General features: G+C 57.0%; 7 protein-coding genes across 7 annotated transcripts; 1 reads left to right on the plus strand and 6 right to left on the minus strand.

The window, feature by feature from the left end:
* Positions 1–303: 303 nt before the first annotated feature.
* On the plus strand, positions 304–2,676 carry MYCTH_2298114 (uncharacterized protein). Its single transcript, XM_003660113.1, has 2 exons — positions 304–1,629; positions 1,693–2,676. Exons 1-2 carry the CDS (start codon positions 430–432, stop codon positions 2,503–2,505), a joined length of 2,013 nt encoding a protein of 670 aa, XP_003660161.1. The 5' UTR covers positions 304–429; the 3' UTR covers positions 2,506–2,676.
* Positions 2,677–3,221: 545 nt separating this feature from the next.
* MYCTH_2298116 (uncharacterized protein) lies at positions 3,222–6,139 on the minus strand. Its single transcript, XM_003660114.1, has 4 exons — positions 6,011–6,139; positions 5,862–5,934; positions 5,042–5,784; positions 3,222–4,934 (listed from the first exon to the last, which is right to left on the minus strand). Exons 1-4 carry the CDS (start codon positions 6,020–6,022, stop codon positions 3,492–3,494), a joined length of 2,271 nt encoding a protein of 756 aa, XP_003660162.1. The 5' UTR covers positions 6,023–6,139; the 3' UTR covers positions 3,222–3,491.
* Positions 6,140–6,675: 536 nt separating this feature from the next.
* MYCTH_2314027 (uncharacterized protein) lies at positions 6,676–7,951 on the minus strand. Its single transcript, XM_003660115.1, has 5 exons — positions 7,783–7,951; positions 7,490–7,654; positions 7,297–7,359; positions 7,176–7,225; positions 6,676–7,056 (listed from the first exon to the last, which is right to left on the minus strand). The coding sequence occupies exons 1-5, from the start codon at positions 7,837–7,839 to the stop codon at positions 7,047–7,049; spliced, it is 345 nt and encodes a 114-aa protein (XP_003660163.1). The 5' UTR covers positions 7,840–7,951; the 3' UTR covers positions 6,676–7,046.
* A 418-nt stretch (positions 7,952–8,369) lies between these two features.
* MYCTH_2137429 (uncharacterized protein) lies at positions 8,370–11,535 on the minus strand (the record flags this gene model as incomplete). The annotated part of the gene is made up of 10 exons (XM_003660116.1): positions 8,370–9,044; positions 9,124–9,302; positions 9,385–9,442; positions 9,506–9,659; positions 9,722–9,789; positions 9,849–10,256; positions 10,324–10,446; positions 10,509–11,037; positions 11,131–11,220; positions 11,402–11,535. 10 exons carry the CDS (start codon positions 11,533–11,535, stop codon positions 8,370–8,372), a joined length of 2,418 nt encoding a protein of 805 aa, XP_003660164.1.
* Positions 11,536–12,344: 809 nt separating this feature from the next.
* MYCTH_2107611 (uncharacterized protein) lies at positions 12,345–12,978 on the minus strand (the record flags this gene model as incomplete). The annotated part of the gene is made up of 3 exons (XM_003660117.1): positions 12,345–12,502; positions 12,578–12,751; positions 12,837–12,978. The coding sequence occupies 3 exons, from the start codon at positions 12,976–12,978 to the stop codon at positions 12,345–12,347; spliced, it is 474 nt and encodes a 157-aa protein (XP_003660165.1).
* Positions 12,979–13,617: 639 nt separating this feature from the next.
* MYCTH_2298121 (uncharacterized protein) lies at positions 13,618–16,818 on the minus strand. Its single transcript, XM_003660118.1, has 6 exons — positions 16,575–16,818; positions 16,421–16,479; positions 14,375–16,354; positions 14,044–14,287; positions 13,871–13,979; positions 13,618–13,816 (listed from the first exon to the last, which is right to left on the minus strand). Exons 1-6 carry the CDS (start codon positions 16,624–16,626, stop codon positions 13,627–13,629), a joined length of 2,634 nt encoding a protein of 877 aa, XP_003660166.1. The 5' UTR covers positions 16,627–16,818; the 3' UTR covers positions 13,618–13,626.
* Positions 16,819–18,091: 1,273 nt separating this feature from the next.
* Positions 18,092–20,968, minus strand: MYCTH_109978 (pyruvate carboxyltransferase-like protein). Its single transcript, XM_003660119.1, has 5 exons — positions 20,716–20,968; positions 20,491–20,635; positions 19,832–20,425; positions 18,692–19,675; positions 18,092–18,614 (listed from the first exon to the last, which is right to left on the minus strand). Exons 1-5 carry the CDS (start codon positions 20,721–20,723, stop codon positions 18,504–18,506), a joined length of 1,842 nt encoding a protein of 613 aa, XP_003660167.1. The 5' UTR covers positions 20,724–20,968; the 3' UTR covers positions 18,092–18,503.
* Between the last annotated feature and the right edge of the window lie 849 nt (positions 20,969–21,817).

Below are 21,817 nucleotides of genomic sequence, written 5' to 3' on the forward strand. Positions count from 1 at the left end.
ATTTGGGGGGTTCTTTCAATCTGCTTCACGACACTCCTTTCCCACAGTCTTGCGTATTTTTTCCCTTTAATTTGCTTCTGCCGCTCCTTTGTCACCGTTACCATACGACACGCCCACTTTTTCCTCAAATCTGTCGTCGAAGCCTTTTGCATTGCCACACCCGAATGCTGCAGTAGTTCACGGATCGGACGGACCCTGCATCAGATACCGCACCATCAGGGCTTGCGGTTTGCCGCTACTCTTTGATAGGACTGGACGAGATATCCGTCGCCCGGCCTGGCGCAGTACACCGCCGATATCGAGCGTCGCAGAAAAGAACCGTTTACAATCCGATCCGCTATGTTACCGTGAAAAGCTGCTAGACGCACGAAACTTGGTCACGACTCCCTTGGTGATCAACCTCACCAAACCTCGAGAGCGGACGCAACGATGGCTTCTGGGGAGGGAGCGCCGCACACACTCTCCCCCACTGCCGACAATGGCGACAGCTTTCCGCAGTTCCCGCGGGCCGAACGCGGCCCGCCGAGCATCATATCCTCAAGAATGACCGATATTATGACCGAAGATGGAGGGGAGTCAGAGGCGCCACGGGGAGCGGCGAGTTATAGAAGGAGCGCCCTTTACTCGGACGGCACATCACGTCCCGGAACCGCGAGAACTGGTATATCCCAGAGGAATCCCTGGCCGCCGGGGTCATCTTTGCGCCGCGGACCGTCGGGAAAGCGAACAAGCATTGCTGGTAGCGTTGGCAGCTCATCCGTCGGCACCCGGCCGGCGAGTTCGATGAGCCGAAGCCACGTCCCGACTCTCACATCGCACGCCTTCTTCCGGCCCATGAGCTCCCAGAAACTTCAAGCCCAGCGGGGCATTGGCAGGCCGACGACGATGTGCCGACAGGTTGGCTTGCAGCTTGATGCCGGCGGGACCAACCGCGACAGCATGGTGTCAGACCAGGATGCCCGTACAGCCATACACGCTGGCGACCCAGGAGAGATGCGACCGCCGCCTTCCAGGGGTACCGAGTTCACCGAGCAGGGGACATATGACCGCGTGACAACCACCACAAGCCCGACTCAGGGCTACCATCCCGCCTTGAGTCTCACCGATAGCGTTCGCCCCCTGCAGAAGAAGCCGGAGGCGGCGAGGAACCTTACCCTCGACATGAGCAAGACGTACAACAAGGCCGGGCCGAACGTCTCGACCCCTGTCCGCACCCCGCATTCGTTGCGATCCAGCTTTCTCATGCCGAGAATCGAGTCAAGCAGCGGTAACCGCGAGATGCAGGGCGGAGAGAAGCTGGAATCTCTAGCCTCCTCACCTCAGCTGCCGCCCAGTACCGGAGATGGCAAGGCGGCCCCAGAACGCAAGTCCGCCGCCCGACCGGGCCGCAACTATGAATATTTCCTGGGCAACACGGTCTTCTGTCTTGGAGGCCGATTGCAGAATACCAGACAACGGCCGGTGAATATCGCGACGGGAGCGTTTGTCATTATTCCCGCCATTCTCTTTTTTATTTTCTCGGCACCGTGGCTATGGCACAACCTGTCTCCAGCGATACCCATCACTTTCGCCTACATGTTCTTCATCTGCTTATCCTCCTTCATTCACGCGTCCGTCTCTGATCCAGGGGTACGTCTGGTCAACCCCGTTTGCCAGTGGTCCTACAGTTCTGGTCACTAACGTGGTCGACAGATTCTGCCTCGAAATATACACAGATTTCCCCCCCCGGACGAGAACGAGGATCCCCTCCGACTGGGCCCTCCGACGACCGAGTGGGCTCTGGTCAAGTCCTCCGATCCCGCAACCGCAGCGATGGAGGTGCCCACCAAATACTGTAAAACATGCAACATCTGGCGACCTCTTCGCGCCCACCATTGCCGGATGTGCGATAACTGCGTCGAGACTCAGGACCATCACTGCGTCTGGCTCAACAACTGCGTGGGCCGCCGCAACTATCGCTATTTCTTTACCTTCATCAGCAGCGCCGCATTCCTTGGGCTTTACCTCTCTGGCGCGTCGCTGGCGCAGATCCTCGTGTACGCGCACCGTCAGGGCATCTCTTCTGGCGGTGCCATCAACCACTTCCGCGTCCCCTTTGCCATGGTCATATACGGTTTCATCGCTTTTCTCTACCCTGCCGCGCTCATGGGGTACCACGTGTTCCTCATGGCCAGGGGCGAGACCACGCGCGAGTTCCTCAACTCCCAAAAGTTCATCAAGAAGGAGCGGTACCGCGCCTTCACTCAGGGTAGCTGGTGCAAGAACTGGCACGTTGTCCTGTGCCGCCCGCGTCCTCCGACGTACTACCAGTTCAAGAAGACGTATTCGGAGGGCGACCAGCGGCTAGGTTCACACCGCCGGGCCCACCGTCCTGCCCGGCGGGAGATAGACCTGAATGAGGGCGTCGAGATGCACAATGTCAAGCCACAACCGCGGCAGCAGCAGCAGCAGCCGCAGACCGGGTTTGCTGGGCCGGTTCAGATACGGAATGGGGCCAACTCATAACCCGATATCTCATTTCCTTCCACCTCTGTACACTCATTTGACTCTACCTTTAATTTCTTGTTTTTCTACCTATTTTCTTTCCGCGCCCGTGATGAGTTGTCAGCAACGGCGTTTCGCGGTTAATGGCTTGAACTAAAATTATTATAGACTCGGCGGTGTGGGCACAACACCATTCTATCTACTGTATGTAATGCTCGGATTCGTTATTCATATACCCCCGATGTGGCTCGAAGGGATGGGAGCCGAATGTAGTACGGATTATGCTGGTGGTTGTTTGTACCTAAGATAGCTAGTGACTCTTCGTTTCAAACTTTGGGCTCCTCCCCCTTGAAAAGCCTGCGTCTAGATGTCATCATCCTGCTTCACAAGTGCCTTGGTCCGTACCTCAAGAACACACTTTACACCTCCTTTTTCCAGCCCGGACTGGGACTGGTCTGATAAAGACAGCAATATGGGAGGGATAGCTTCACAGTTTTTCTGGCTCAATTGCTCGTTCCGGAGAAAGTACCATTGAACAACATACTGGTGGCCTTCCGGCCCCATTGATTTCTTCAAATTAGGACGCGATACCTCCCACTCATCAACCGGTTATAAACATACTTAGCAATCTGCTCATCTACCCAGCCCACGGGAAGCTGATGACCCAGTATCGAGACTGATAGGACTGAACCCCCCTAAGCCCTCGTCGGTTATGAGAATAACAATAAAAAAAAAAAAGGGGGGGGGGGTTGCGACTAACACGGGCACTGACGGGGCTCCCGCATCCTCACTCTCACCGGCCTTGTGTATTGTAAATACAGGACAGGACAGCAGTACTGTCACAACCTAGGGGGGTCAAGAACAATGCCCACGGATCTGGATCTGTGCGTGCCCATCTATCATCTCCCTACGGCCGCCGCCGCCGCCGCTGCCAACGACGACAACGACAGCGACGACGACAGCGACGACGACAGCGACGACGACAGCGACAACGACAGCGACGACGACTACGATGACGAAGCATCGGGCGCAGCGTCCTCCGAAGAGACAGCAGCAGCAGCAGCGGCAGCGGCAGCGGCACGGCCGTCGCCGTCCTCGCCACTACCTTGACCGACGCCGCCGTCTCCACCACCACCTCCATCTTCGCCGCCGCCGCCGCCGCCGTTGCCACCTCCTCCTCCTCCGGCGCCTTCAGCTCCGCCAGCGGCAGCACCTGCGCTCCCTGGTTCCGGCTCTGGCTCCGGTTCCGACCCCGGCTGGGGCTGGGGCTCGGGTTCGGCCTCCGCCGTCTTGGCCGCACCAGGGGCATCGGAGACGCCGCCATCGCCGTTCCCGCCGGCCTCGTCTTCTCCGCTGCCGCTGCCGCTGCCGCTGCCGCTGCCGCTGCCTATGCCTATGCCTTCCTGCTGCCGATCGAGCTCCCGTTCCAGGCTGCCGAGGAGGTTCAGGCCGTCCTCTTCGTCGTCTGGCCCGGTTGCTGGTGCGGCTGCCACCGCTACCGGCGGAGGCGTTGCTTCGGTTGTTGTTGTTGTTGCTACTGCTGCTGCTGTTTCTGTAGGTCCTGCTGCTGTTGTTGGGGTCACAACCGGGGAGGCTGTCGACTGGGGGGGGTTCGAGTTGGGAGGTGCTGGCGCTTCTTCGCCTTGTCCCTGCTGTTCTTCGCCTGGAGCTGGCTCGGCGGCAGGCGGCGACGACGGCTGTTTGGTGGCGTCTATGGTGGACACAGGCTGGGGCTCAGCGGATGCTTGAAAGTGACCTGGCGTCGCGTCGTCTGTGGCCATTGGTTCCGGTTGGTCTTCGGAGGGAGCTGGCGGGGAAGGCTCGGTTGGCTGCGTTGCCGCGGCCGCCGGGCCCTGGCTGCCGGCATGCGCGGGGACAACAGGGTCCCTGAGCGACGGGAGGATCCCCTGAGTCGGTACCTCGCTTGCGGGTGCCTGGCTAGCAGCGCCGTCCCCCGACTTCGTCTGCGATTGCGCTTCCGGGTGATTCGTGGCCGCCAAGGATGCGCTCGGGGTGGGGGACATGTTTGGTGACGGCTCGGTGGGTGAAGCAACCATGACGTTCTTCAGAGGGCTGCCTTCAATCTTGGACGAGGCGGATGAACCGAGGTTGGCCAGGCTCGGTGGCTGGAAGCGGGCTTTGGATACGGTAGTACCGTCATCCGGCTCCTCCGCCTTAGCACGGGGCTCGACGGGCTCCTCAACGGAACCCGGTTGGATGGCCTCCGACATCTCCGAGTCCTCGGTCTCTTGACCGCGGTCTTCAACGCCGGGCTCGTCGGCGTTCGACGCCTCTGCCACTTCGTCATCTCCGGCCTCCTCGTCTCCCTCCTCTTCTTCCTCGCCCTCGCCCTCGCTACCCTCTCCTTCGTCTTCGGACGGCACGCCCGAGACATCGACCATCTCGCTATCCTGATTTGTGCTGTCTTCGGTGTCCTCAACCTTGATTCCCTGTAAAGAAAACATGGTGGTCAATAATTAATTCAGCTGAAAAAGGAGTGGGAACAATAAAGTGCTCGCGATGGAACGAATAAGAACGTGATCACGTCAACACCTACAGTTTCGGGGTCGACAGATGGCGCACCGTCGGCGGCGGCGGCGGCAGCAGCAGCAGCAGCAGCAGCAGCCTGTGACCTGGTCGCGGGCAGGGGCAGGGGCAGCTTTCCCTTCCTGCGGCCGCGCCCGGGCCCCTTGGCCTTTCGTTTCGGAGGCGGAGGGCGTCTCCGGACTGGTGTCGCCTGTTGGGCGGGTGGCTCTGTCTGTGTTGCCGCCGGCGCGGGCACGACACTGGTGGAGATGATTTCGCCGTCGACTTGCTGCCCCTCGGTAAGGGTGACGGTCTGTTCGTAGGGGTTGCCGGCGGCGTCGATGCGGCGAACGGTAGCGCGGATGACGGTGGGCCCCGCGGCCTGGGGAGCTACCGTCTTGGAGGCGAGCGTGACCGTGTTCTTGTGGCGCTTCGCCAGGTGGGATACGGTGGGCACCTCGGCATTGCGCGGTACCTGCTTCCACATCTTGACGACGTACCCGTCGTTGGGCGGGTCCCAATCTTTCTTGTCGCCCTTGACGGGGTCGATATCGGCATCGGGCTCCTCCTCTTCGACGGGCGCGGGGCGCTTGTATAGCCGACCCGATCTCGCGGCACGGAGCAGTTCCTGGCTGTGTGGCGGGAGGAGATGGGATTCTCTCGGCATGCCGTACGGGAGTTCAACCGCCCAGCGGTCGCCCTGCTGGGTCATCTCCTGCGGCGCCGAAGGCGCAACGTGCACCCATTCCTGGCGCCATTGTCGCACGGGAAGACCTGCATCCCGCGGAGAAGGTCGTGGGTTAGTTGAGATTCCCAGGCTCTTCCAGCAGCGACTGGGCACCGCGACGCACCTTCGAAGTCGTCCGGTTCCGGGAAGCCAGAGCGGGCGCTCCTGCGAGTCTGGGTCGCCGTTCGAAGTTGCTGCTGGCGCGATGCGCTGTCAGCTTATTATGGTCATGACTGCTGCGATCCGGGCTGTAGGGCCGTTTGCAACACATACCGACCGCTGCATTGCGATTGCGACACCGGGCGCGGGCGCCGAATCCTTGTCCAGGCTCCTGTCCTGCCACAACCGAGAAGCGACGGAAGAACGCGAGTCGATCGTTTAGTAGAACTTGCGCGACCTCGGGCGACCTTGGACGCTTCGCTCACACACGCAGCTCGGACTCAAGGGACGTAGGCGAAGGAAAGCTGCACCGGGTACCGGAGTAACCTATTGTTGATGGTGGTGCCAAGGCCAATGGCTTTAAGGACCGATGGGGGCGATATTGGGGTGCGGCGCGACGAGCTTGCGACAGCAGAAGCGCGAAGGCAGAAACATGTGTGCAGTGAGACCAGTTGCAGAGGAAGTGGGTACCTTCAGGCGAGCATCAACCCAATCGATACAGAGCAACGGGATTGTGTAACTTATTCGCCCTTTGCATGTGTACTCCGTACTTAGGTGTGTACGTACATACAGTACATACAACATCAATCGTAGAAGGTAACAGTAAAGCCACTGCTGCTGTGGTTATTTATTAGAGGGCGGAATTCTTGGTGCACGTCGCAACGTGCGTTCGAGACCACACTCAAGACCTCGCTTAAAGAGATACTTCGCTCCAACCGTATCCGCACTGATCAGATGTGCATCAAAGCAGACTATGCTCAAAACGATGTCCAACCGCTGACAGAAACTGTTTGAGGTCGACAAGAGAGAACAGAGAAAGAGAGAGAGAGAGAGAGAGAGAGAGAGAGCGAGAGCAAAAGGGGCACAAGATTCATCAAGAGACAAATTGAAGTGGGTGGCTGGTTCTTTTCATGCAACGAGCGCGTGCCCTGTCCTGCCGAAGCGCCCCAACTCCAGACTCTAAATTTCGTTCCTACAAGCGTCTGCCCAGAGCACCAATGTGCGACACGCCCAGGCTTGCCGCAAGAACGGCCATGCTGCTCTCAGAAGCTAATGTACACACACCAGCAGCCACCGGATACCTGACGCTAAGATATCTCATGATAGCCCTAGTGGGAAAAGCTCTCGCGGTCGGGGGAAGAAAAAAAGCTCAATCCCAGCTGCGAGCGTAACTTTGGTCAGCGATGGCTTCGCCCCAAAAAGACTCCCATCACCACGCTCGCCGAAAAAAGGGTTGGGGGGGGGGGGGGAGGGGGTTGGTTGGTTGGATCCAACTCACCCAGTATCCTTCTGCCTCACTGTCTCGCCGTGACCCGGTCGGTCCTTGCCCTACGCGCGAGGAGAGTCAGCCTTCCAACCTTTTCCCTCCCCTTTGCTCACAAGACATGTGCGCGACATACCGATATCCCTCCTTCCACCACGAGCCGGTCCAGCTGATAGAATTGGCTAATCGCTGTCTGGCGCTGTTACCGAGGGGCAGCCGCCTTCGTCAGCACGATCCGTGAACCTAACGCCCATCATTAGGGAGACGCAAACAATCCCGTCCCAACCGCTCCACAGTTTCAGCCAGCGGCGGACGGGGGGTGTGCGCACCTTCAGCATCTGCAACTGCTCCAGCCCCTTTTGCACGAGCTCCTGTATCCGCCGGGGGTCCTCGACGTTCTTGTTCTCCCGGAAGGCGTCTCTCGTGCGGCGCCGGGCGTACTCGCGGAAGTTGTAGGCCGTGAACTGGTTCCCCTGGCGGAGGAGCTGTCGGTACTGCAAACGCGCGGGTTTCCGGTCAGCACCAGACTGAAAACCAAAACATTCCTGGGGCTTGCAAGGTGCTGCAGAGGAGGAAGGGCGGCCCCCGGGGGAGGGGGTGGGGGGAGAGCGAGGAAACGTACTAGCGAGAGCACCGTTTTCGCCGACTCGGGCTTTGCGGCTGCCTGGACGGCAGTCATGGCTAACTAACAATTCCCGGCAGTTGACTCGGAATAAGAAAAAAATAGAGAAGAATAAAAAATCGGGAAAAGCTTGACGTGGTCCTCGGAAGAAGGGCTGGCTTGCCGGGCGGGTGTTGGCGATGACGAAAGTTGCCCACCTAGAATGCGAAGGTCGGAATAACTACCGGAGATAGGGCGGCTTATCGGGATGCCAAGATCCAGTAAGGCTTCGATAAATGCATAATGAGGGACTGCCTCCGCGTGTTAAATACGGACATAATCATCGCTTGACTGACACTGAACGCCTGCGTTCGTCGATAAACAGAGTTGTCAAGGTGATTTTTCCGATCCCTTCCAACCAACAAATAGCTCCAGACCGCGCCCTTTCCCAATCCCCGTTAAAAAGAACAACCTCCCGCTGAAACAAACAGAAAATTAACACCCTAACCTCCCCGTATTAACGGTAGTTACACCCTAAAAAATAAAAAAAAAAAATAAAAAAAAAAAAGAACAAGAAGAAGAGACCCGACGACGACGCCCCTCCCTCTTCAATATCCATACATATCCCCGCCGCCGGCCCAGCCCGGCTGTTGCGGCTGCTGCGGCTGCCGCATCGCCGCCGCCGGCGTCACCCCGTCGGACACGTAGTACCCCAGCTCGTGCTCGTACCCGTCGTTCATAGCCAGCGCCGGCTGCGGGTGTACCAAGTACTGCTGCGGCGCGGCCTGTGGATCGTAGATGGTCCCCGGTGGCGGCGGCGGCGGCGGCGGCGGCGGGGCCCCTGGTGCGTTCGTCTCCGGCATATCACCCTGCGCTGGGGCGGCCGCTGTCTGGTGAGTGTCGAAAGCCTCGAGCAGGAGGCCGAGCCCGTCGGTGGTAGGCCTGGGAACAGCTCCCGCGACCGGCGCCGGCGGCGGCGGCACTTGTCCCTGAGGGATAACTAATGCTTGCTGCTGCTGCTGCTGTTCTTGTTGTTGCTGCGGCGCCAGAGTGGGTGGCGTCTGCGGTCGGGGACCCGAGAGGCGTATGCTAGGGTCGGTGTAGGTCGCCTGTGCAGGCAGATGTTGTTGGAGGGTGAGCATCGCCGTATTCGTGCCAGGGTTCTGATTCTGAGCCAGGACGCCGGTCTGCTCGTCAGGGGCGGGAGCCACGATCCGAGGTTGGATGGGCTTGACAGCGGGGCGATTAGGGGTCGGATGTAAGACGTGAGGGATCGGTTCTCTCTGCGAGTTTTATGAGTGTTATGATCAGGTTTAAAAACACACACCCCTTGAAATATCGGAGGGGAACTAGGATACTCACGCTGTCGGCCATGCTGCCCTCCGCCCCGGCAGCCACTGCATTCCGAGAGTTGTAGAACTTCTCCAGATGGTCGTACCACCGAGAGGCAAGAGGCCATATCTTCTTGCTTTCTGCGAGGATGCTGAGGATACGCTGGACCATCACGGGGGTATTGCGCGCGATCGACGGGTCAGGGCAGACTTGAGACCGGGCCGTCAGTTATTCCTCCGAAAAGAAGCGGCGGGTTGGATATATTTATTCTCTAGCACATATGAATCTTACTGTTTGGGAACTTGCAGGGATAGCAAGCCAAGAAGCCGCAGGTGTAGAAACAAAACGCCTGCAGAGGATCGATGTCAGTTTCCGAGCGCAGCTGTAACTCTACCAATGTAGTCATGCTCACCGCCATCTGCGCACCGGGGCCGTCTTCTGGAGATCTTTCGGCATAGTGAGTCTCAATCTGCTCATAGAGCATGCTTACGTTCCAGAAGAGCTTGCGTGCCATCTCGGTCCAGAAGGCTCTCAGTTCAGGATCCGACTGATCACGGGATATCATCCTGTTATTGAACGGCCCTTCAGTTAACAGATGATACACCTGACGAGAGAGCATTTCACCTACTCATCTAGATATGGTTTGCGAATAACGATGTTGCATAGGCGCGTGGTCATCGTCACTCCCATATATCCCTGCCCCGGAAGTTAGCCACGGCTGGGCTCGGGGCAAGCCCCTAGGAAGCATGACATACCAGGTCCAGACCTTCCTGTTTGTACCCCTTGAGAAGCAGATTGCTCCATCGATAGTTGTTTGGGAGGCCGTCCTCCCATTCCGCAAGCCGCCGTTCCATCTGGGCATATTCGCTATCCTGCTCCCAAGGCCGGGGGCTACGATTGTTGTTGATGGCTCGTCGATAGATGGCGCCCCAGTAATTGTGTACTTGGATGAGGGCTGCAAAGAGCGACCTCCCTTGGTCGGCAACCAGAGCAGGGTTCTCCAGGGCGGGAGGAGTGCCCTCGAGGGCCGCTCTCGAATTCGGTTCTCGAGCATTGGCAAAGTCACTCTCGTTGCTCGGGAGCAGCGCTGTGATGTCGCTCGCCGACAACAACACGGGGGACTGCGGGCCGGAGTGCAGGTTGTCCTGGCTGTGCAGCATCCACTGTAACAAAGCGTCAGCCCCGTGATGGGTGTCACACCCCATCTCAACGTTCGGGTTTCCAACGTACGAAGGTCCTCCGTGCAGATTCAGCTCGTATGATGAGATCTCGTGTTGGGTTCGCTATCACATACGTCTCCTCCCTATGCAGCTGCATCAGGGTGGCCATCCGCATCGCAACCGCCATGTTGATCTTGTCCTTGTCAGAAGACGAATGGCGCAAAGCCCCGTACGGGGGGAGTGGGCATGACTAACGGAACTCTTGTGCTTCAACCCACTTCCCTGCTGCGCAATGCTCAAGAGATAGAAAGCCTGACACCGCTCCAGGGTCGGCTCCCTGTACAGCTCGTTCTGCGCCAGGGCCGAGGCGCGCTCCATGAAGGCCTCTGAAGCCCTCACAGCACTTCCGAACCGCTCGACCAACGCCGGCGTCAAGCGCGCCGAGACACTGAGGATGCCGAGGAGAAAGAAGACGCTGACGGATCGATGCTGGGTCCGGAGCCGCTCGGGAAACAGCTGCTTCGGGATGAAGCCGAGCTGGAAGTAGTGGCGCGTGAACTGGTTGACGGATTCGAGGATCTCGGGTAGCGGGGGTAGGAGATCCCACTCGTCAGCAACCTTGGCCAGGCCAGAGGGTATCAGGAGGCTCGAACGTAGCGGAGCCGCGCCGTCCCGGCCCTCGCGGCGGGCCTTGGTGTCGTCCCGCTTCTTGCTCTTCTCGGCCCTCGCCCGGGGATGGCGGTACTCACGGTCCTGATCAGGCTGGCCGCGTACCGGAAAGATGCTTTGAGAGCATGGCATCATCAGCACGGGCTACAAAAGAGGCGTGAAAGATGCAGCAGCATTGGATCCGTGCGTGGGCGGGCGGCGTTCTCACCATTCGCTAGGTGCAAGACCCGCATCGACACAAGCCCGACACGGTGGCTTCGCTTTTTCATGAATACATTTGCTCCTCATACGACGACATCTAGCATTGCATGTCAGACCAACCCTTCTCAGCTACAGATACAGAAGACATTGAGAAAGAAAAGCATAAAGGCAGAGAGAGAAGCCCGGCGAATATATTGGTGGCAAAAAAGTCCAGTCAGCAGCAGTCGCCGGGCGCCGAATCCTGCCTTAACCTGCAACTGAACGAAACGGGTACGCACCTTCGGCACGCGATAGGGGCTCTCCGCCGAACGACGGTGGCGGGCTGCCCCCCTGCGGGCTGAACTTGAACCTGTCCGGGGCCCATCTCCGGGGGAGGCGGCGGCACCATCGACGGCGCGGCGGGCGGCTCCATCCCGACGACTAAAACCCCCCCCACCTTCTCCGTCGGAAAAGGACAAAGAAAACGAAAGACAAGTCCCTCCCACTGGTCCGAGAGGGTTCGTCAGATGCCGGATCGGATCGGGAGTCCAGTGCTCCACCCGCCTTCTCGACCTCCACAGCGTCTTCCCGCCGGAAGGGCCGCCGTCGCGATCGGGTGGGGCTGGTTTGGCGTGTTTCCGGCAGGCAGGGCAGTTTCGGGGCCCAGTCGCGGGGTCTGGGTCCGTTCAATTGCCAGGTCCGCTGCCGGCGCTGTCAACGGGCAGCAGGAAGGTGGGGTGGGGAAACTGTTGCCGGCCGCCGGCGATTCAATTGACACGAGACACGAGACCCCTTGTCTCGCGCGGCAGGAGCACCTCTCCCTTTTTCAGAGCAGAATCTAAGCCGGGTGGGCTTTGGCATTTGAGTGTGAGATTATTGTGCCGTGCCGCGCAACTTAAGCCAAGAAATCGCCTACCGCAATCAATCCCAGCATGTAATTAGTGTAGTATATTGTACATACAGTATATACGGACTACTTCCGTACAAGTACATACGTACACTACATAGCATTGGAGCACTGAATATGTACCTACACTACAGAAACTCTTTTTTTTTTAAGGTTACATGTAGTACGATACACTAGACAAGCTTCGAGAAAGAGCCCCACATGTGATATCCTTCGAAGAACCCATCGAGTTTTCCCCTCCAGCTCCCCAGGAATTTCGTTCCTACTCGCCTGAGTGAACCAAGGAACTTCCCGATTGGGATAAATCGGAATCTTCAGAGCACCGTTCCATCTTTTTAAAATGCGCCCATCCGTTCAGCGACCCGTTCATTATTTACCTCAATGACATCCTCGTCACTCTCTGCCCCCGAACTCAAGCGATGTAGATCGACGTCTCCTTCTGGGGAGCGAACCGGGAGGTTGCACTTGAGGCACAGCGTCGACGAGAACCATACTTCGTATAAGTTTAACAATTCAATGCATCGATATCCAAATAAACAGAGGGAGCGAAAGCCTAGACCGTACATACATACACTACATAACACCTCTTCAGAATCGTATTCCGTGCTCTGCGTCGCCCTGCTCGGTGGCTTGCTGAATCCGTAGCCTTCACTCGGCATGACCGCAAGCAGCCGAACAGCGTTCTCTTCACCTCTGAAACGATTCCTCTCGTCAAACAGTTCAACCGAGGCTTGTCCTCTATCTACTTCATGCATGGAGCAGGCGGCGAAGTTAACGAGGTTTTGTATACGTGCGTACTCTCCCGAGAATACAATAATGGAACTCACAGGTCGCAGGGGGATCAGACTGCCGCTCTAGCATGGTACGCGAGTTCGGGTTGCAAATGATGGGCGGACTGGGAGATGCGAATAAAAAGCTGGTGAGTAGCACAAGACAGATTCCGGCGTCCACAATTAACGGCTTCTCCATCTTCTTGCGCACGGTCGCAACGATGCCGTTGTATTTGAGGGCACTCACTCATACGTTTTTGTGTCTTTGCCCCTCCCATCGCTCAACCCCTTCCTTACAGATCCAGATCGACGTTTGCTTGATCAGGATTACGCAAGTCAGCTCGGCACAATTCCGCATCGCACCTCCACTTCAGGGTAATAATCCGTTTCAAAGGTCTACATGACGGTGCCTTTTGCCCCAAGCCTCTACATCCTAGAAGCGTGGAACAGTACATGTAATCGCTCTCTATCCTCATCCCGATATGACCGCATAAAAAAGGAATTTGAGGGAAAAAAAAACATTGCTAGCAACCGCAGCAAATAATGGGGAATGGTGAAGTGACTTCTAGGGGTATGGTGTGGAATTGAAGGGTGTGGTGGTAGGGGTCTATATACACATTATCTGTGCATCCTGGTGCTGTGTCATGTGTCGTGCCGTTCCATGCCATGCCATCATTCGCGGGTGTATGTTGCGTGAAGGGCGGGACTGGTACCGGCGTGCGTTCCCCAGGCAGGACCAGTGCGGGATCATGCCATGGAGATGGCGACAGATGCTTGTTGGAGGACCCAAGGCGGGCGTCGGCAGCCAAGCAGGGAAGGGTGTCGTGTAAGCCGAGCTTTGGATCTCTCATGTTTGCTGCATGACTGTCTGCGTTCCGCCGATTTGCCGCTTGACCTGCTCACGGGCCCAGCGGGCAGTCTCGATGGTACGAGATTGGAACTCCCGGTTCGATCGAGTCTCCTTGATCATCGCGGTAACCCAATCTTGGCGGAAAGCGTCGGCCAGCTGGCCGTTGGGGTACGCGTCTGCCAGGTCGCTGTTGAAAATTAGTCATCAGAGATCTATTGCTGACGGGCTGGAAAACAATTACCCAATAACACCCATGGATGACCGCATCAACGCCTCGCTACGGTTAACATCGTTGGCGATAGCGTTGAGCAGCTCGAAAATAGATGGCACAAAAGGTTGAAGAATGGCGGCTGTAGTACTCGCGTTAGCAGAGTAAAATGGAGGCCAAAAGATCCACTGTACGAGAGTACTTACTCTTGTTACTTGTCTTCATTGCACCGATGATACCACCCCAGGCATCCATGATGCCTTCGCGCAAGGCGATGATATAGTCGTACATCTCGTAGGAGACGTCGGCGCCAGCGGTGATAGTGGCGGCCTGCTGCAACACCTGGGCCACAACGGTGAGGTAGGTCTCAAAATGGCCGCCGATAGCGCTAGCAATATCTCCGAAGCACTGGAGAATGGCCGGTTTGAACTGGTTGGCAAGAGCCGTGCTCTGGAGGCAAGAACAAGGTGCGTTAGCGATCCATTTCTGAGAGAAAAGCTGGGACAGGACCAAAAAAAAAAAACCACGGCAACGAACCCTAAGATTGCTCAAGAGATAGTTCATGAAATTGTCGCAGTACGGTTGGCTGCGCTCTCCCAGAGCGCGCGTGATATCGCTCACAAGGCCAATGGCCATTGAGCAAAGACTTGGTTCTTCCTGGTTGGCCAGGGCGTTGTAGAGGAATGGAGTGAAGGCCTCCATGTACTTCACAAAGTCTTCCTCCATGGCATTGGCAAGGCTGCTGATGGCGGCAAAAACCGACTCCGGAACGCTAGACTTGCTTCCGACGGTGCTCAGAATCTGCAGAAGAATCTGCATGATCCTGTCGCCTTGAGGAGCAATCTCCTTGTCCAACCGCTGAACGGTAGCCTGCAGGACGGTGCAGAGACTTGTCTGCATGTCCTCGAGGATGATCCTATCCTCGACGCTGACAACCTGCTGTTGCAGAGGGAGGGTCTCCTCTAGGCGCTGGAGAGCGACGGTGGAAAGGGACGCAATGGCGCTGAGGCTGTCATTGGCGGCGGTCTGCACAAAGACGTTGAGAACCTCGTATGCCGCAGTCCGTACCGCGGGCTCGCAATCCATCCTCCCGGTGACCGTCAGCAGGTTGCTCACGCTCTGGTTGAAGTGCGGCGTCAGAGGGTTCTGGGCAGCTCCCGGCTCGCCGGCAAACCGCTCGGCAACATTCATCAGGGCCCAGCAGCACGAGGCGGCCATCTTGGGGTTGTTCATCAGCCCGGTGAAGAGCGAGCGGATCAGGGGTTCGAGGTGCTGCTCTGGGTCGATAGCCTCGGAGCAAGCCTCGGTGATCCGGCCGAGAGCATAGGCAGTGGAATCTCGAACGTGAACAGAGGGATCCTCCATCATGCTGATCAGAGGTTGAATGCCCGACTTCACGATGGGATCCAGCAGCTTCTCCTCGGGACCATCCATGATGGCGCCGAACGCAGAGACGGCCGCGTCCCTGTTATGCCAGTCCTCATGACGCAGATTGGCCTCCACGAACTGAATGACGGGTTGGATGATTGCTGCACCGACCGCCTGAGCGTAGAGCTGAAGACATTGATAAGCCGCCCGCGAAATGTTGTACTCGTCATCCGTGGCGTCCTCGTCCTGCTTGGTGAGGAGACCGAGCAGGACTGGAACGACTTCGTTTGTGGCGACGCGACTGAAGTTGTAGAAGGGTCGCATCTGATCGGAGCTCTCAACTTGGGCATTGTCGTCTTCAATGGCGATCTCCTCTTCGCACACTGTGCTCCAGAACTCGACCGCAAGCTTGGCTACGTCCTCATCCTCGCTCTTCATTCCCAGAATTGTGAGCCCGAAGAGAGCCTTCTCCATGTAGAACCTCATATTCTCGTAATAGAGGGCCATGATGCGGTTCAGGCAGCCAAATGCACCCTGTTGTATCCGAGAATCCTCGGCCTGCGTGGCTTCGCAGACCACCTGCATGATGTAGTTGCGCTCCCCCTCGTGTTTGAAGTTGTTGCCTACGAACTCGAGCGAGTCGCCGAGGGCGGTAATAGCAGCGAGGCGAACCTCATTGTTGGGCTCCTCCTTGCGCGCCCCCTGTACAACGGCCGTCAAGATAGCGTTGGAATGGGCGACCAAGCTGGCTCTAAGCTCCGGCTCTTGGCTCTCGCAAATGAAACCGATCGTGGTCAGGGAGGCCTGCTTCTGATGTTGAGAGCCCTCGCTGACGTTCCGCACGAGCGCGTGCATGAGTTCGGGCCACTGGTTACGGGGAAGCTCGATCGCGGCAATCGCGGCGACGACCTGGGCCGTCGCCTGACCGGCCTGGGCATTGGTGGATGATAGCGTCTCCAAGGCCAGCTGCTTGATGCGCGTCTTGGTCTCTTGATCGGTCTGATCGAGCCATTTTTGTTGTAGTTCGGCTTGCCTTGCAAACTCGCGTGCACTAAAGGCGTTCTTCAAGGCGATACCTGCCGCGGCACGAATGTGGCCCTCAATGCTCTCATTCGCGAGGGCTTGGACGAGTGTGAGGAGGTATTGCGACTAAAGCCCCAGACAATGTAAGCAAAGGTGACTCGCAACCAATGGGGCATGTCAAGGCCGTCTTACAAAGTTTGTCTCGGCGGCATGGATAAGTTGCTGCTCGGCGGCATTGCGCAGAGTCGCGTCTGCGTGACGGTCAGCAAGGGGAACGTTCCAACTTCAGGGTCTCGGGCACAGCGTTTGCAGCGACCGAAGGTTTATTGGAACTGGGTACACTAACCAGGACTCAGCGAGTTGGTGAGAACCGTGTTGATGTCTGGTGCGCCTTCCATGGTTGCGGTCCGGATGCTGCGGCCAGAAGTCGAGGTGACGGAAAGCGGGGGCTGCGAAAGTGAGAGAAGAAGCGTTGCTAGGGAGAAGGACGACGCCGTTTGCAGCTAAAGTTTGCGCGGGACACAGGCGGGGGTCGTGGGGATCCACAAGGGTATCGGGAGGCCTGGCCTGGCCTTGGGGCTGCGGTTGAGCAAAAACACGTCGAGGTGTTTTTGGACAGAAAGGATGTCGGGGGCCGCCTGAAAGATGGAGGATTTCGGACGTGCCGAAGGTTCAGCCGGAGTTGAACGTATGCGGGTCTGTTGTTTTGTTCAAATTTTTTGTTGTCAACAATCGAAGATCCAGTGTGGATGCCGCCAATGCCACACGAATACCTACACTACACTAAGATAGCAGGTGCCGAGAAACGGGCTTGCGTTGCTGAATTAGAATAAAAGCGTTGCCGCCAAAAGGAGCGTATCGAAGGAGACAGAGAGGAGATCTGCACGGGGCGACAGAGACCGGGGTGCAGGAGGAGTTCTCTTTGCTGAGTTTCGAGAACGAGTCACAAGCAGCAGCCAAAAAGGCGGTCTTTGAAGGCCAAGTAGATGATGCGGAGTTGACGAGGGGGTCCAGTGTCGGTTTTGGCGAGCAAGGGCAGCGGCCCCGTAAAAACCAGAGAGTGGTGATTCGGTTCCATATCCACACTGTACGATCCAGCCAGTCCTACCGGTTCGCAGTGAACACTTTAGTGTCCAACCCCTTCATGGCACAGTGCGCATCTGTAGGGCTACCAACGGACTCATGTATGGTCGCCCCGCGCGGATGCAGCCGGAATGGGGGCCCGACTGTTCGAGATCCAAGGGAATCGGTCACCCAGACACGAGCCGAAGAGTTTAACAGATGTTTCGTGTCTCATCTATTCCTCCGTAAAGTATAAACTGCGAACATCACACGTTCCTTGACGGCGATTGATCGCAGTGCGTGCGACAACACCAAAATTCTTCGCTCTGGCTTCGGGCGAGGGGCAAGCTTTGCCCCGTTGTGGAGCCTGGGCAGCAAACAGAAACCTGCACCGCCGTCGTGTTTTTAGGAAAACCGACCTACTGTGTGTGGTATATACGGAGTATATACATACAAGACAGATTCCCGAACGGGCCACCGGCATACGTCTCGGGTGGCTTGCAGCAAACGCCACTTGTTCCCTTGTTCGCTTGTCTATAGGTTTCGCGGAATTTCTTCACGATTTACATGCAATGGGCCTTTGGCGGAACAGCCTGGCAGCCCGAAATTTTTCATATGAACGGGCAATGGGCAGGAGGAAGGGACTTGATAAGTAAATTACCTTATCTAATTCGCAGCTGTTCGGCCAAGGCGGGAGGCCAGGGACTACTTGTACATACAACTTGAGCGCCACTTCAGGAGAAAGTCCTCGCTTGATCGAATGTAATAAACGGTCAAAGATTCGAGTGGGCTTCTTGCCAGAACGCAAGCCAAGACATACTCCATAACCCTGACCCTAACCCTACTTCTCGACCTCCGTTTTCATCTGTCGGGGGCAGCCCTCCGCCCGCAATCCGTAATCCGTCATCCGTACTCCGTACATGTGATTGTCATTGATTATTTGGTCTCCACCCAGCCAGCAGCTTCCTATCACAACAAATACAAGGTGCCATGTCATTTGTAGAACAGGATAAAGACACGGTAACTTTCCTTTTTTTTGTAGATTCAAGTCGAGATACGCCCCTGGTATCAGGAGCAACAACTAGCGTAGTTTCTGCTTTTGTCCCCCCCCTCCTTTGGTAACTTTTGTTATTTTTCTATCCCCCCAAGAGATGTGAAACAGATTTTGTCGAGATTCTTGGAAGCAAGGTCGAAATCACACAGCGCGCCCAAACTACATCTCATCCGCCTTTGCCTCGAGGACGTTGATAATGTCAGGGACTGTGTTAGTCCCGTTGACGGTGGACTTGGAAAGAATGGGGCTGCCTTGCCGGCTAGGAGAGAACTACATGGGGAACAAAGAAGGTCAGTTAAGAGAGTTGACGGAAGGTTTAGGATCACGGGGCGGACAGGAAGACTTACGTTGCTCGCAGCACTAAGGAGAGCAAGCAGAGAACTTTGAACCACATCCTCGTGGATGCCCACACCCCACACTTTGCTCTTCGTTCCTGCGGCTGTGCACTCAATATAGGTCGCGGCCTTGACATCGCGGCCCCTCCCGACGGCATGCTCCTTGTAATCGTGGACATCGAGGTCAATGCCGACCGTCCGAAGGGCGTTTGCCAGACTAGAGATCGGACCGGTACCACGGCCGCGGAGCTTGTATTCGACGCCGTCGATCGACACAACACCCTCGAACACCCTCTTCAGGCCCGTTGTGTCCTGTGTCTTGCCGGGTTCTGGGGGTGCCGGCGACGAAGATCGGTCGGGCGAGATGTTGTAATCGACGATGTGGAAGCGAGGGTTCTGGGTGAGGAAGTAGGTTTGCCGGAAAAGGTCCGTGATCTCGGTAGGGAGGAGTTCCCGGCCCTTCTTTTCTGCCATATCCTGGACCACCTTGGCGAACGCGACCTGGAGGCCACGAGGCAGGTCGAGGTGCAGATGCTGCTGGATGATCCAGGCAGCGCCGCCCTTGCCGCTTTGCGAGTTGACGCGGATGACGGCCTGGTAGTCCCTCCCAATGTCCTTGGGGTCAAGGGGGAGGTAAGGAATTTGCCAGTGGTCGTCATACTGCTTGCCTTCCCTCTCGCGCGCCTGGAAACCCTTCTTGATGGCGTCCTGGTGCGACCCGCTGAAAGCGCACACCACCAAGGAACCGCCGTACGGCGCACGTGGGTGCACCTCAATCTTGTTGCATTCTTCCACCACTTGGATGACCTTATTGAGGTCGGAAAAATCGACATTGGGCGAAATACCCTGGGTGTAAAGGTTCAGGGCCAGAGTTACAAGGTCGACGTTGCCGGTCCGCTCTCCGTTACCGAACAGGCAACCCTCAACTCTGTCGGCGCCGGCCATCTGAGCCAATTCGGCTGCCGCGACGCTGCAGCCTCGGTCATTGTGGGGATGCTGCGGAAGAACAAGATTAGCTAAGTGTCTCCTATCCGGATGTCCGAGGAACCCGGGGGGAGGGGGGGGAGGGGGGCGCAAAACGGTTGCCTCGCGAAAAAACCAATAAAGCTGCGATGGGCTGCAAGTGCAAGTAGGACCTTGAGCAAAACGTACCAGGGAGACACAGATCTTCTCGCGCTCGCTGATGTTGCGGCAGAAGTATTCGACCTGGTCGGCGTAAACGTTGGGGGTCGACATCTCAACCGTGGCAGGGAGATTGAAGATGATGGGGTTCTCGACGGTCGGCTCCCAAGCCTTCTTTACCGCCTCGCAAATCCTCACAACGAACTCGGGGCTGGTGTCGGAGAAGGTCTCCGGGCTGAACTCAAACGCCCATTCGGTTCCGGATTGCGAGGGGTCGTCCTTGGTCAGAGACCGGACCAAGGCCGCGCATTTGCTCGCCAGCTCGACGCTCTGATCTTCGGTAAAGCCAAAGACGACCCTCCGGAAGCACTCGCTGGTGGCCAGATATATGTGAACGATGGCCTTCTTGGCGCCCTTGAGAGAGTCGATTGTGCGCCGGATGAGATCCTCTCTGCAAGGGGACAGGACTTGGAGCCAGACATCGTCGGGTACGGCTCCCGGTGTCTCGATCAGGCTTCTCGTAAAGTCGAAGTCGGTTTGAGATGCCGAAGGAAACGACACCTCAATCTCTTTGTAACCGAGCTCGCACAGCATGCGGAAGTATTTCCACTTCTGCTCGCCGTTCTGCAAATGGCGTCAGCCAGACCGCTCCGCATCAGACCTCCGTTGGCCGTTGTATATAAGCATACCATCGGGTCAACCAAACTTTGGTTGCCATCTCGAAGATCCGTCGACAGCCACCGAGGGGCCTTGTCGATGGTTTTGTCCGGCCATTGGCGGTCAGGAAGCTTGAGAGGAGGAAATCTCTTGTACTTTTTGGAGGGGTCCTTGAGCCTGTAGCAAGAGAGCGTTCAGAATTTGTTGTCTCGTCGCGCCCAAACAGCTGCAACTCTCTGGCGCAAGTGCTGACCTACATGGGCATCTTGGCCGATTGCGGAGGCAGAAGAAGCCAATGGAAAGGGTAAAGCCGGGTTCCTCTTTCGCCCAATACGTCCCTCTTCGTAACTGAGGCTCTTAAGCACTCCTGACTGTCGTCTAGAAGCGGAATCTATGCTTCCCTATATATGCAGCAGTTCGAGGGCCGGTTTGTTGTGTAAATCACTGTGTTCGTGGGATGTGGACGGGTCCAAGTGGCTAGTCAAGGGGAGAGACCTGAGTCATAAGGACGAGGGCCCCATTGGCGCTGACCCGGGAGACGAAAAAAAAAGGACCCGGCTTTTGCCAAATACCGCGTCCAGTCCTGGTTGCGGCAATCTTGCCCCACTACCAGTGATCGATCCACGCCTTATTCCGCCACCATCGAGACCGTTTTGCAAGGGCGAGGTTTCAGGGCGCAGAGGTGCGCCTTGTGTGTTGTACACACATGTACGGAGGTATGTACAATACTTGGACAGCACAGAGCCATGGCGGGGTTGGGTTCCATTGTTTTTGCCCCTCCTTTCCCTTCTCGAGGTGGTGCATTGCATATTGCGCCTGTCCCCTGGCCTGGCGGATCCTAGTCCTCAATATTTGTCTCCCCCGGGAAGTTCTGGGTGGTTGCAAGGCATTCTCGTCGACCAGCTTCCAGCTCACACACACATCAAGCAGGCGTCAGACACTATAGCGCGAACAATGTCTGACTTAAGCTGCAAACGAACCTTGGACCTTGCCAATCCAAACCAACTTGAGATGTGGGGCATCGGCACCTTTACCCCACATGAGGGCCCTCGGCGGGGGTTGTGTGAAAAAGTGGGCCGAACTCGGATGGAGGCCCAGGTAAATACCCCGTACATACCTAGGTACCTAGGTAACTTACTGTGTACTCTGTATCTCGAGTGTGTGTATATTAAGGTACCTAGTCTGGTACTCAACACATATGGGATACAATGTTGCGAAACCCATCGCTGCATCTCAGCCTGCTTACTGCTTGCTTGTTTTCAGTGTGGGGCAGGACGCAGATGTGCCAAGTCTGGTAACGTTATTTTCTTCGGTGACTCGAGCAGACCTTGCAAAGATTGGGCGGCTGGACGGTAGGTG

The sequence above is a fragment of the Thermothelomyces thermophilus genome, chromosome 1 (assembly GCF_000226095.1).
Source record: "Thermothelomyces thermophilus ATCC 42464 chromosome 1, complete sequence".
Lineage (NCBI taxonomy): Eukaryota > Fungi > Ascomycota > Sordariomycetes > Sordariales > Chaetomiaceae > Thermothelomyces > Thermothelomyces thermophilus.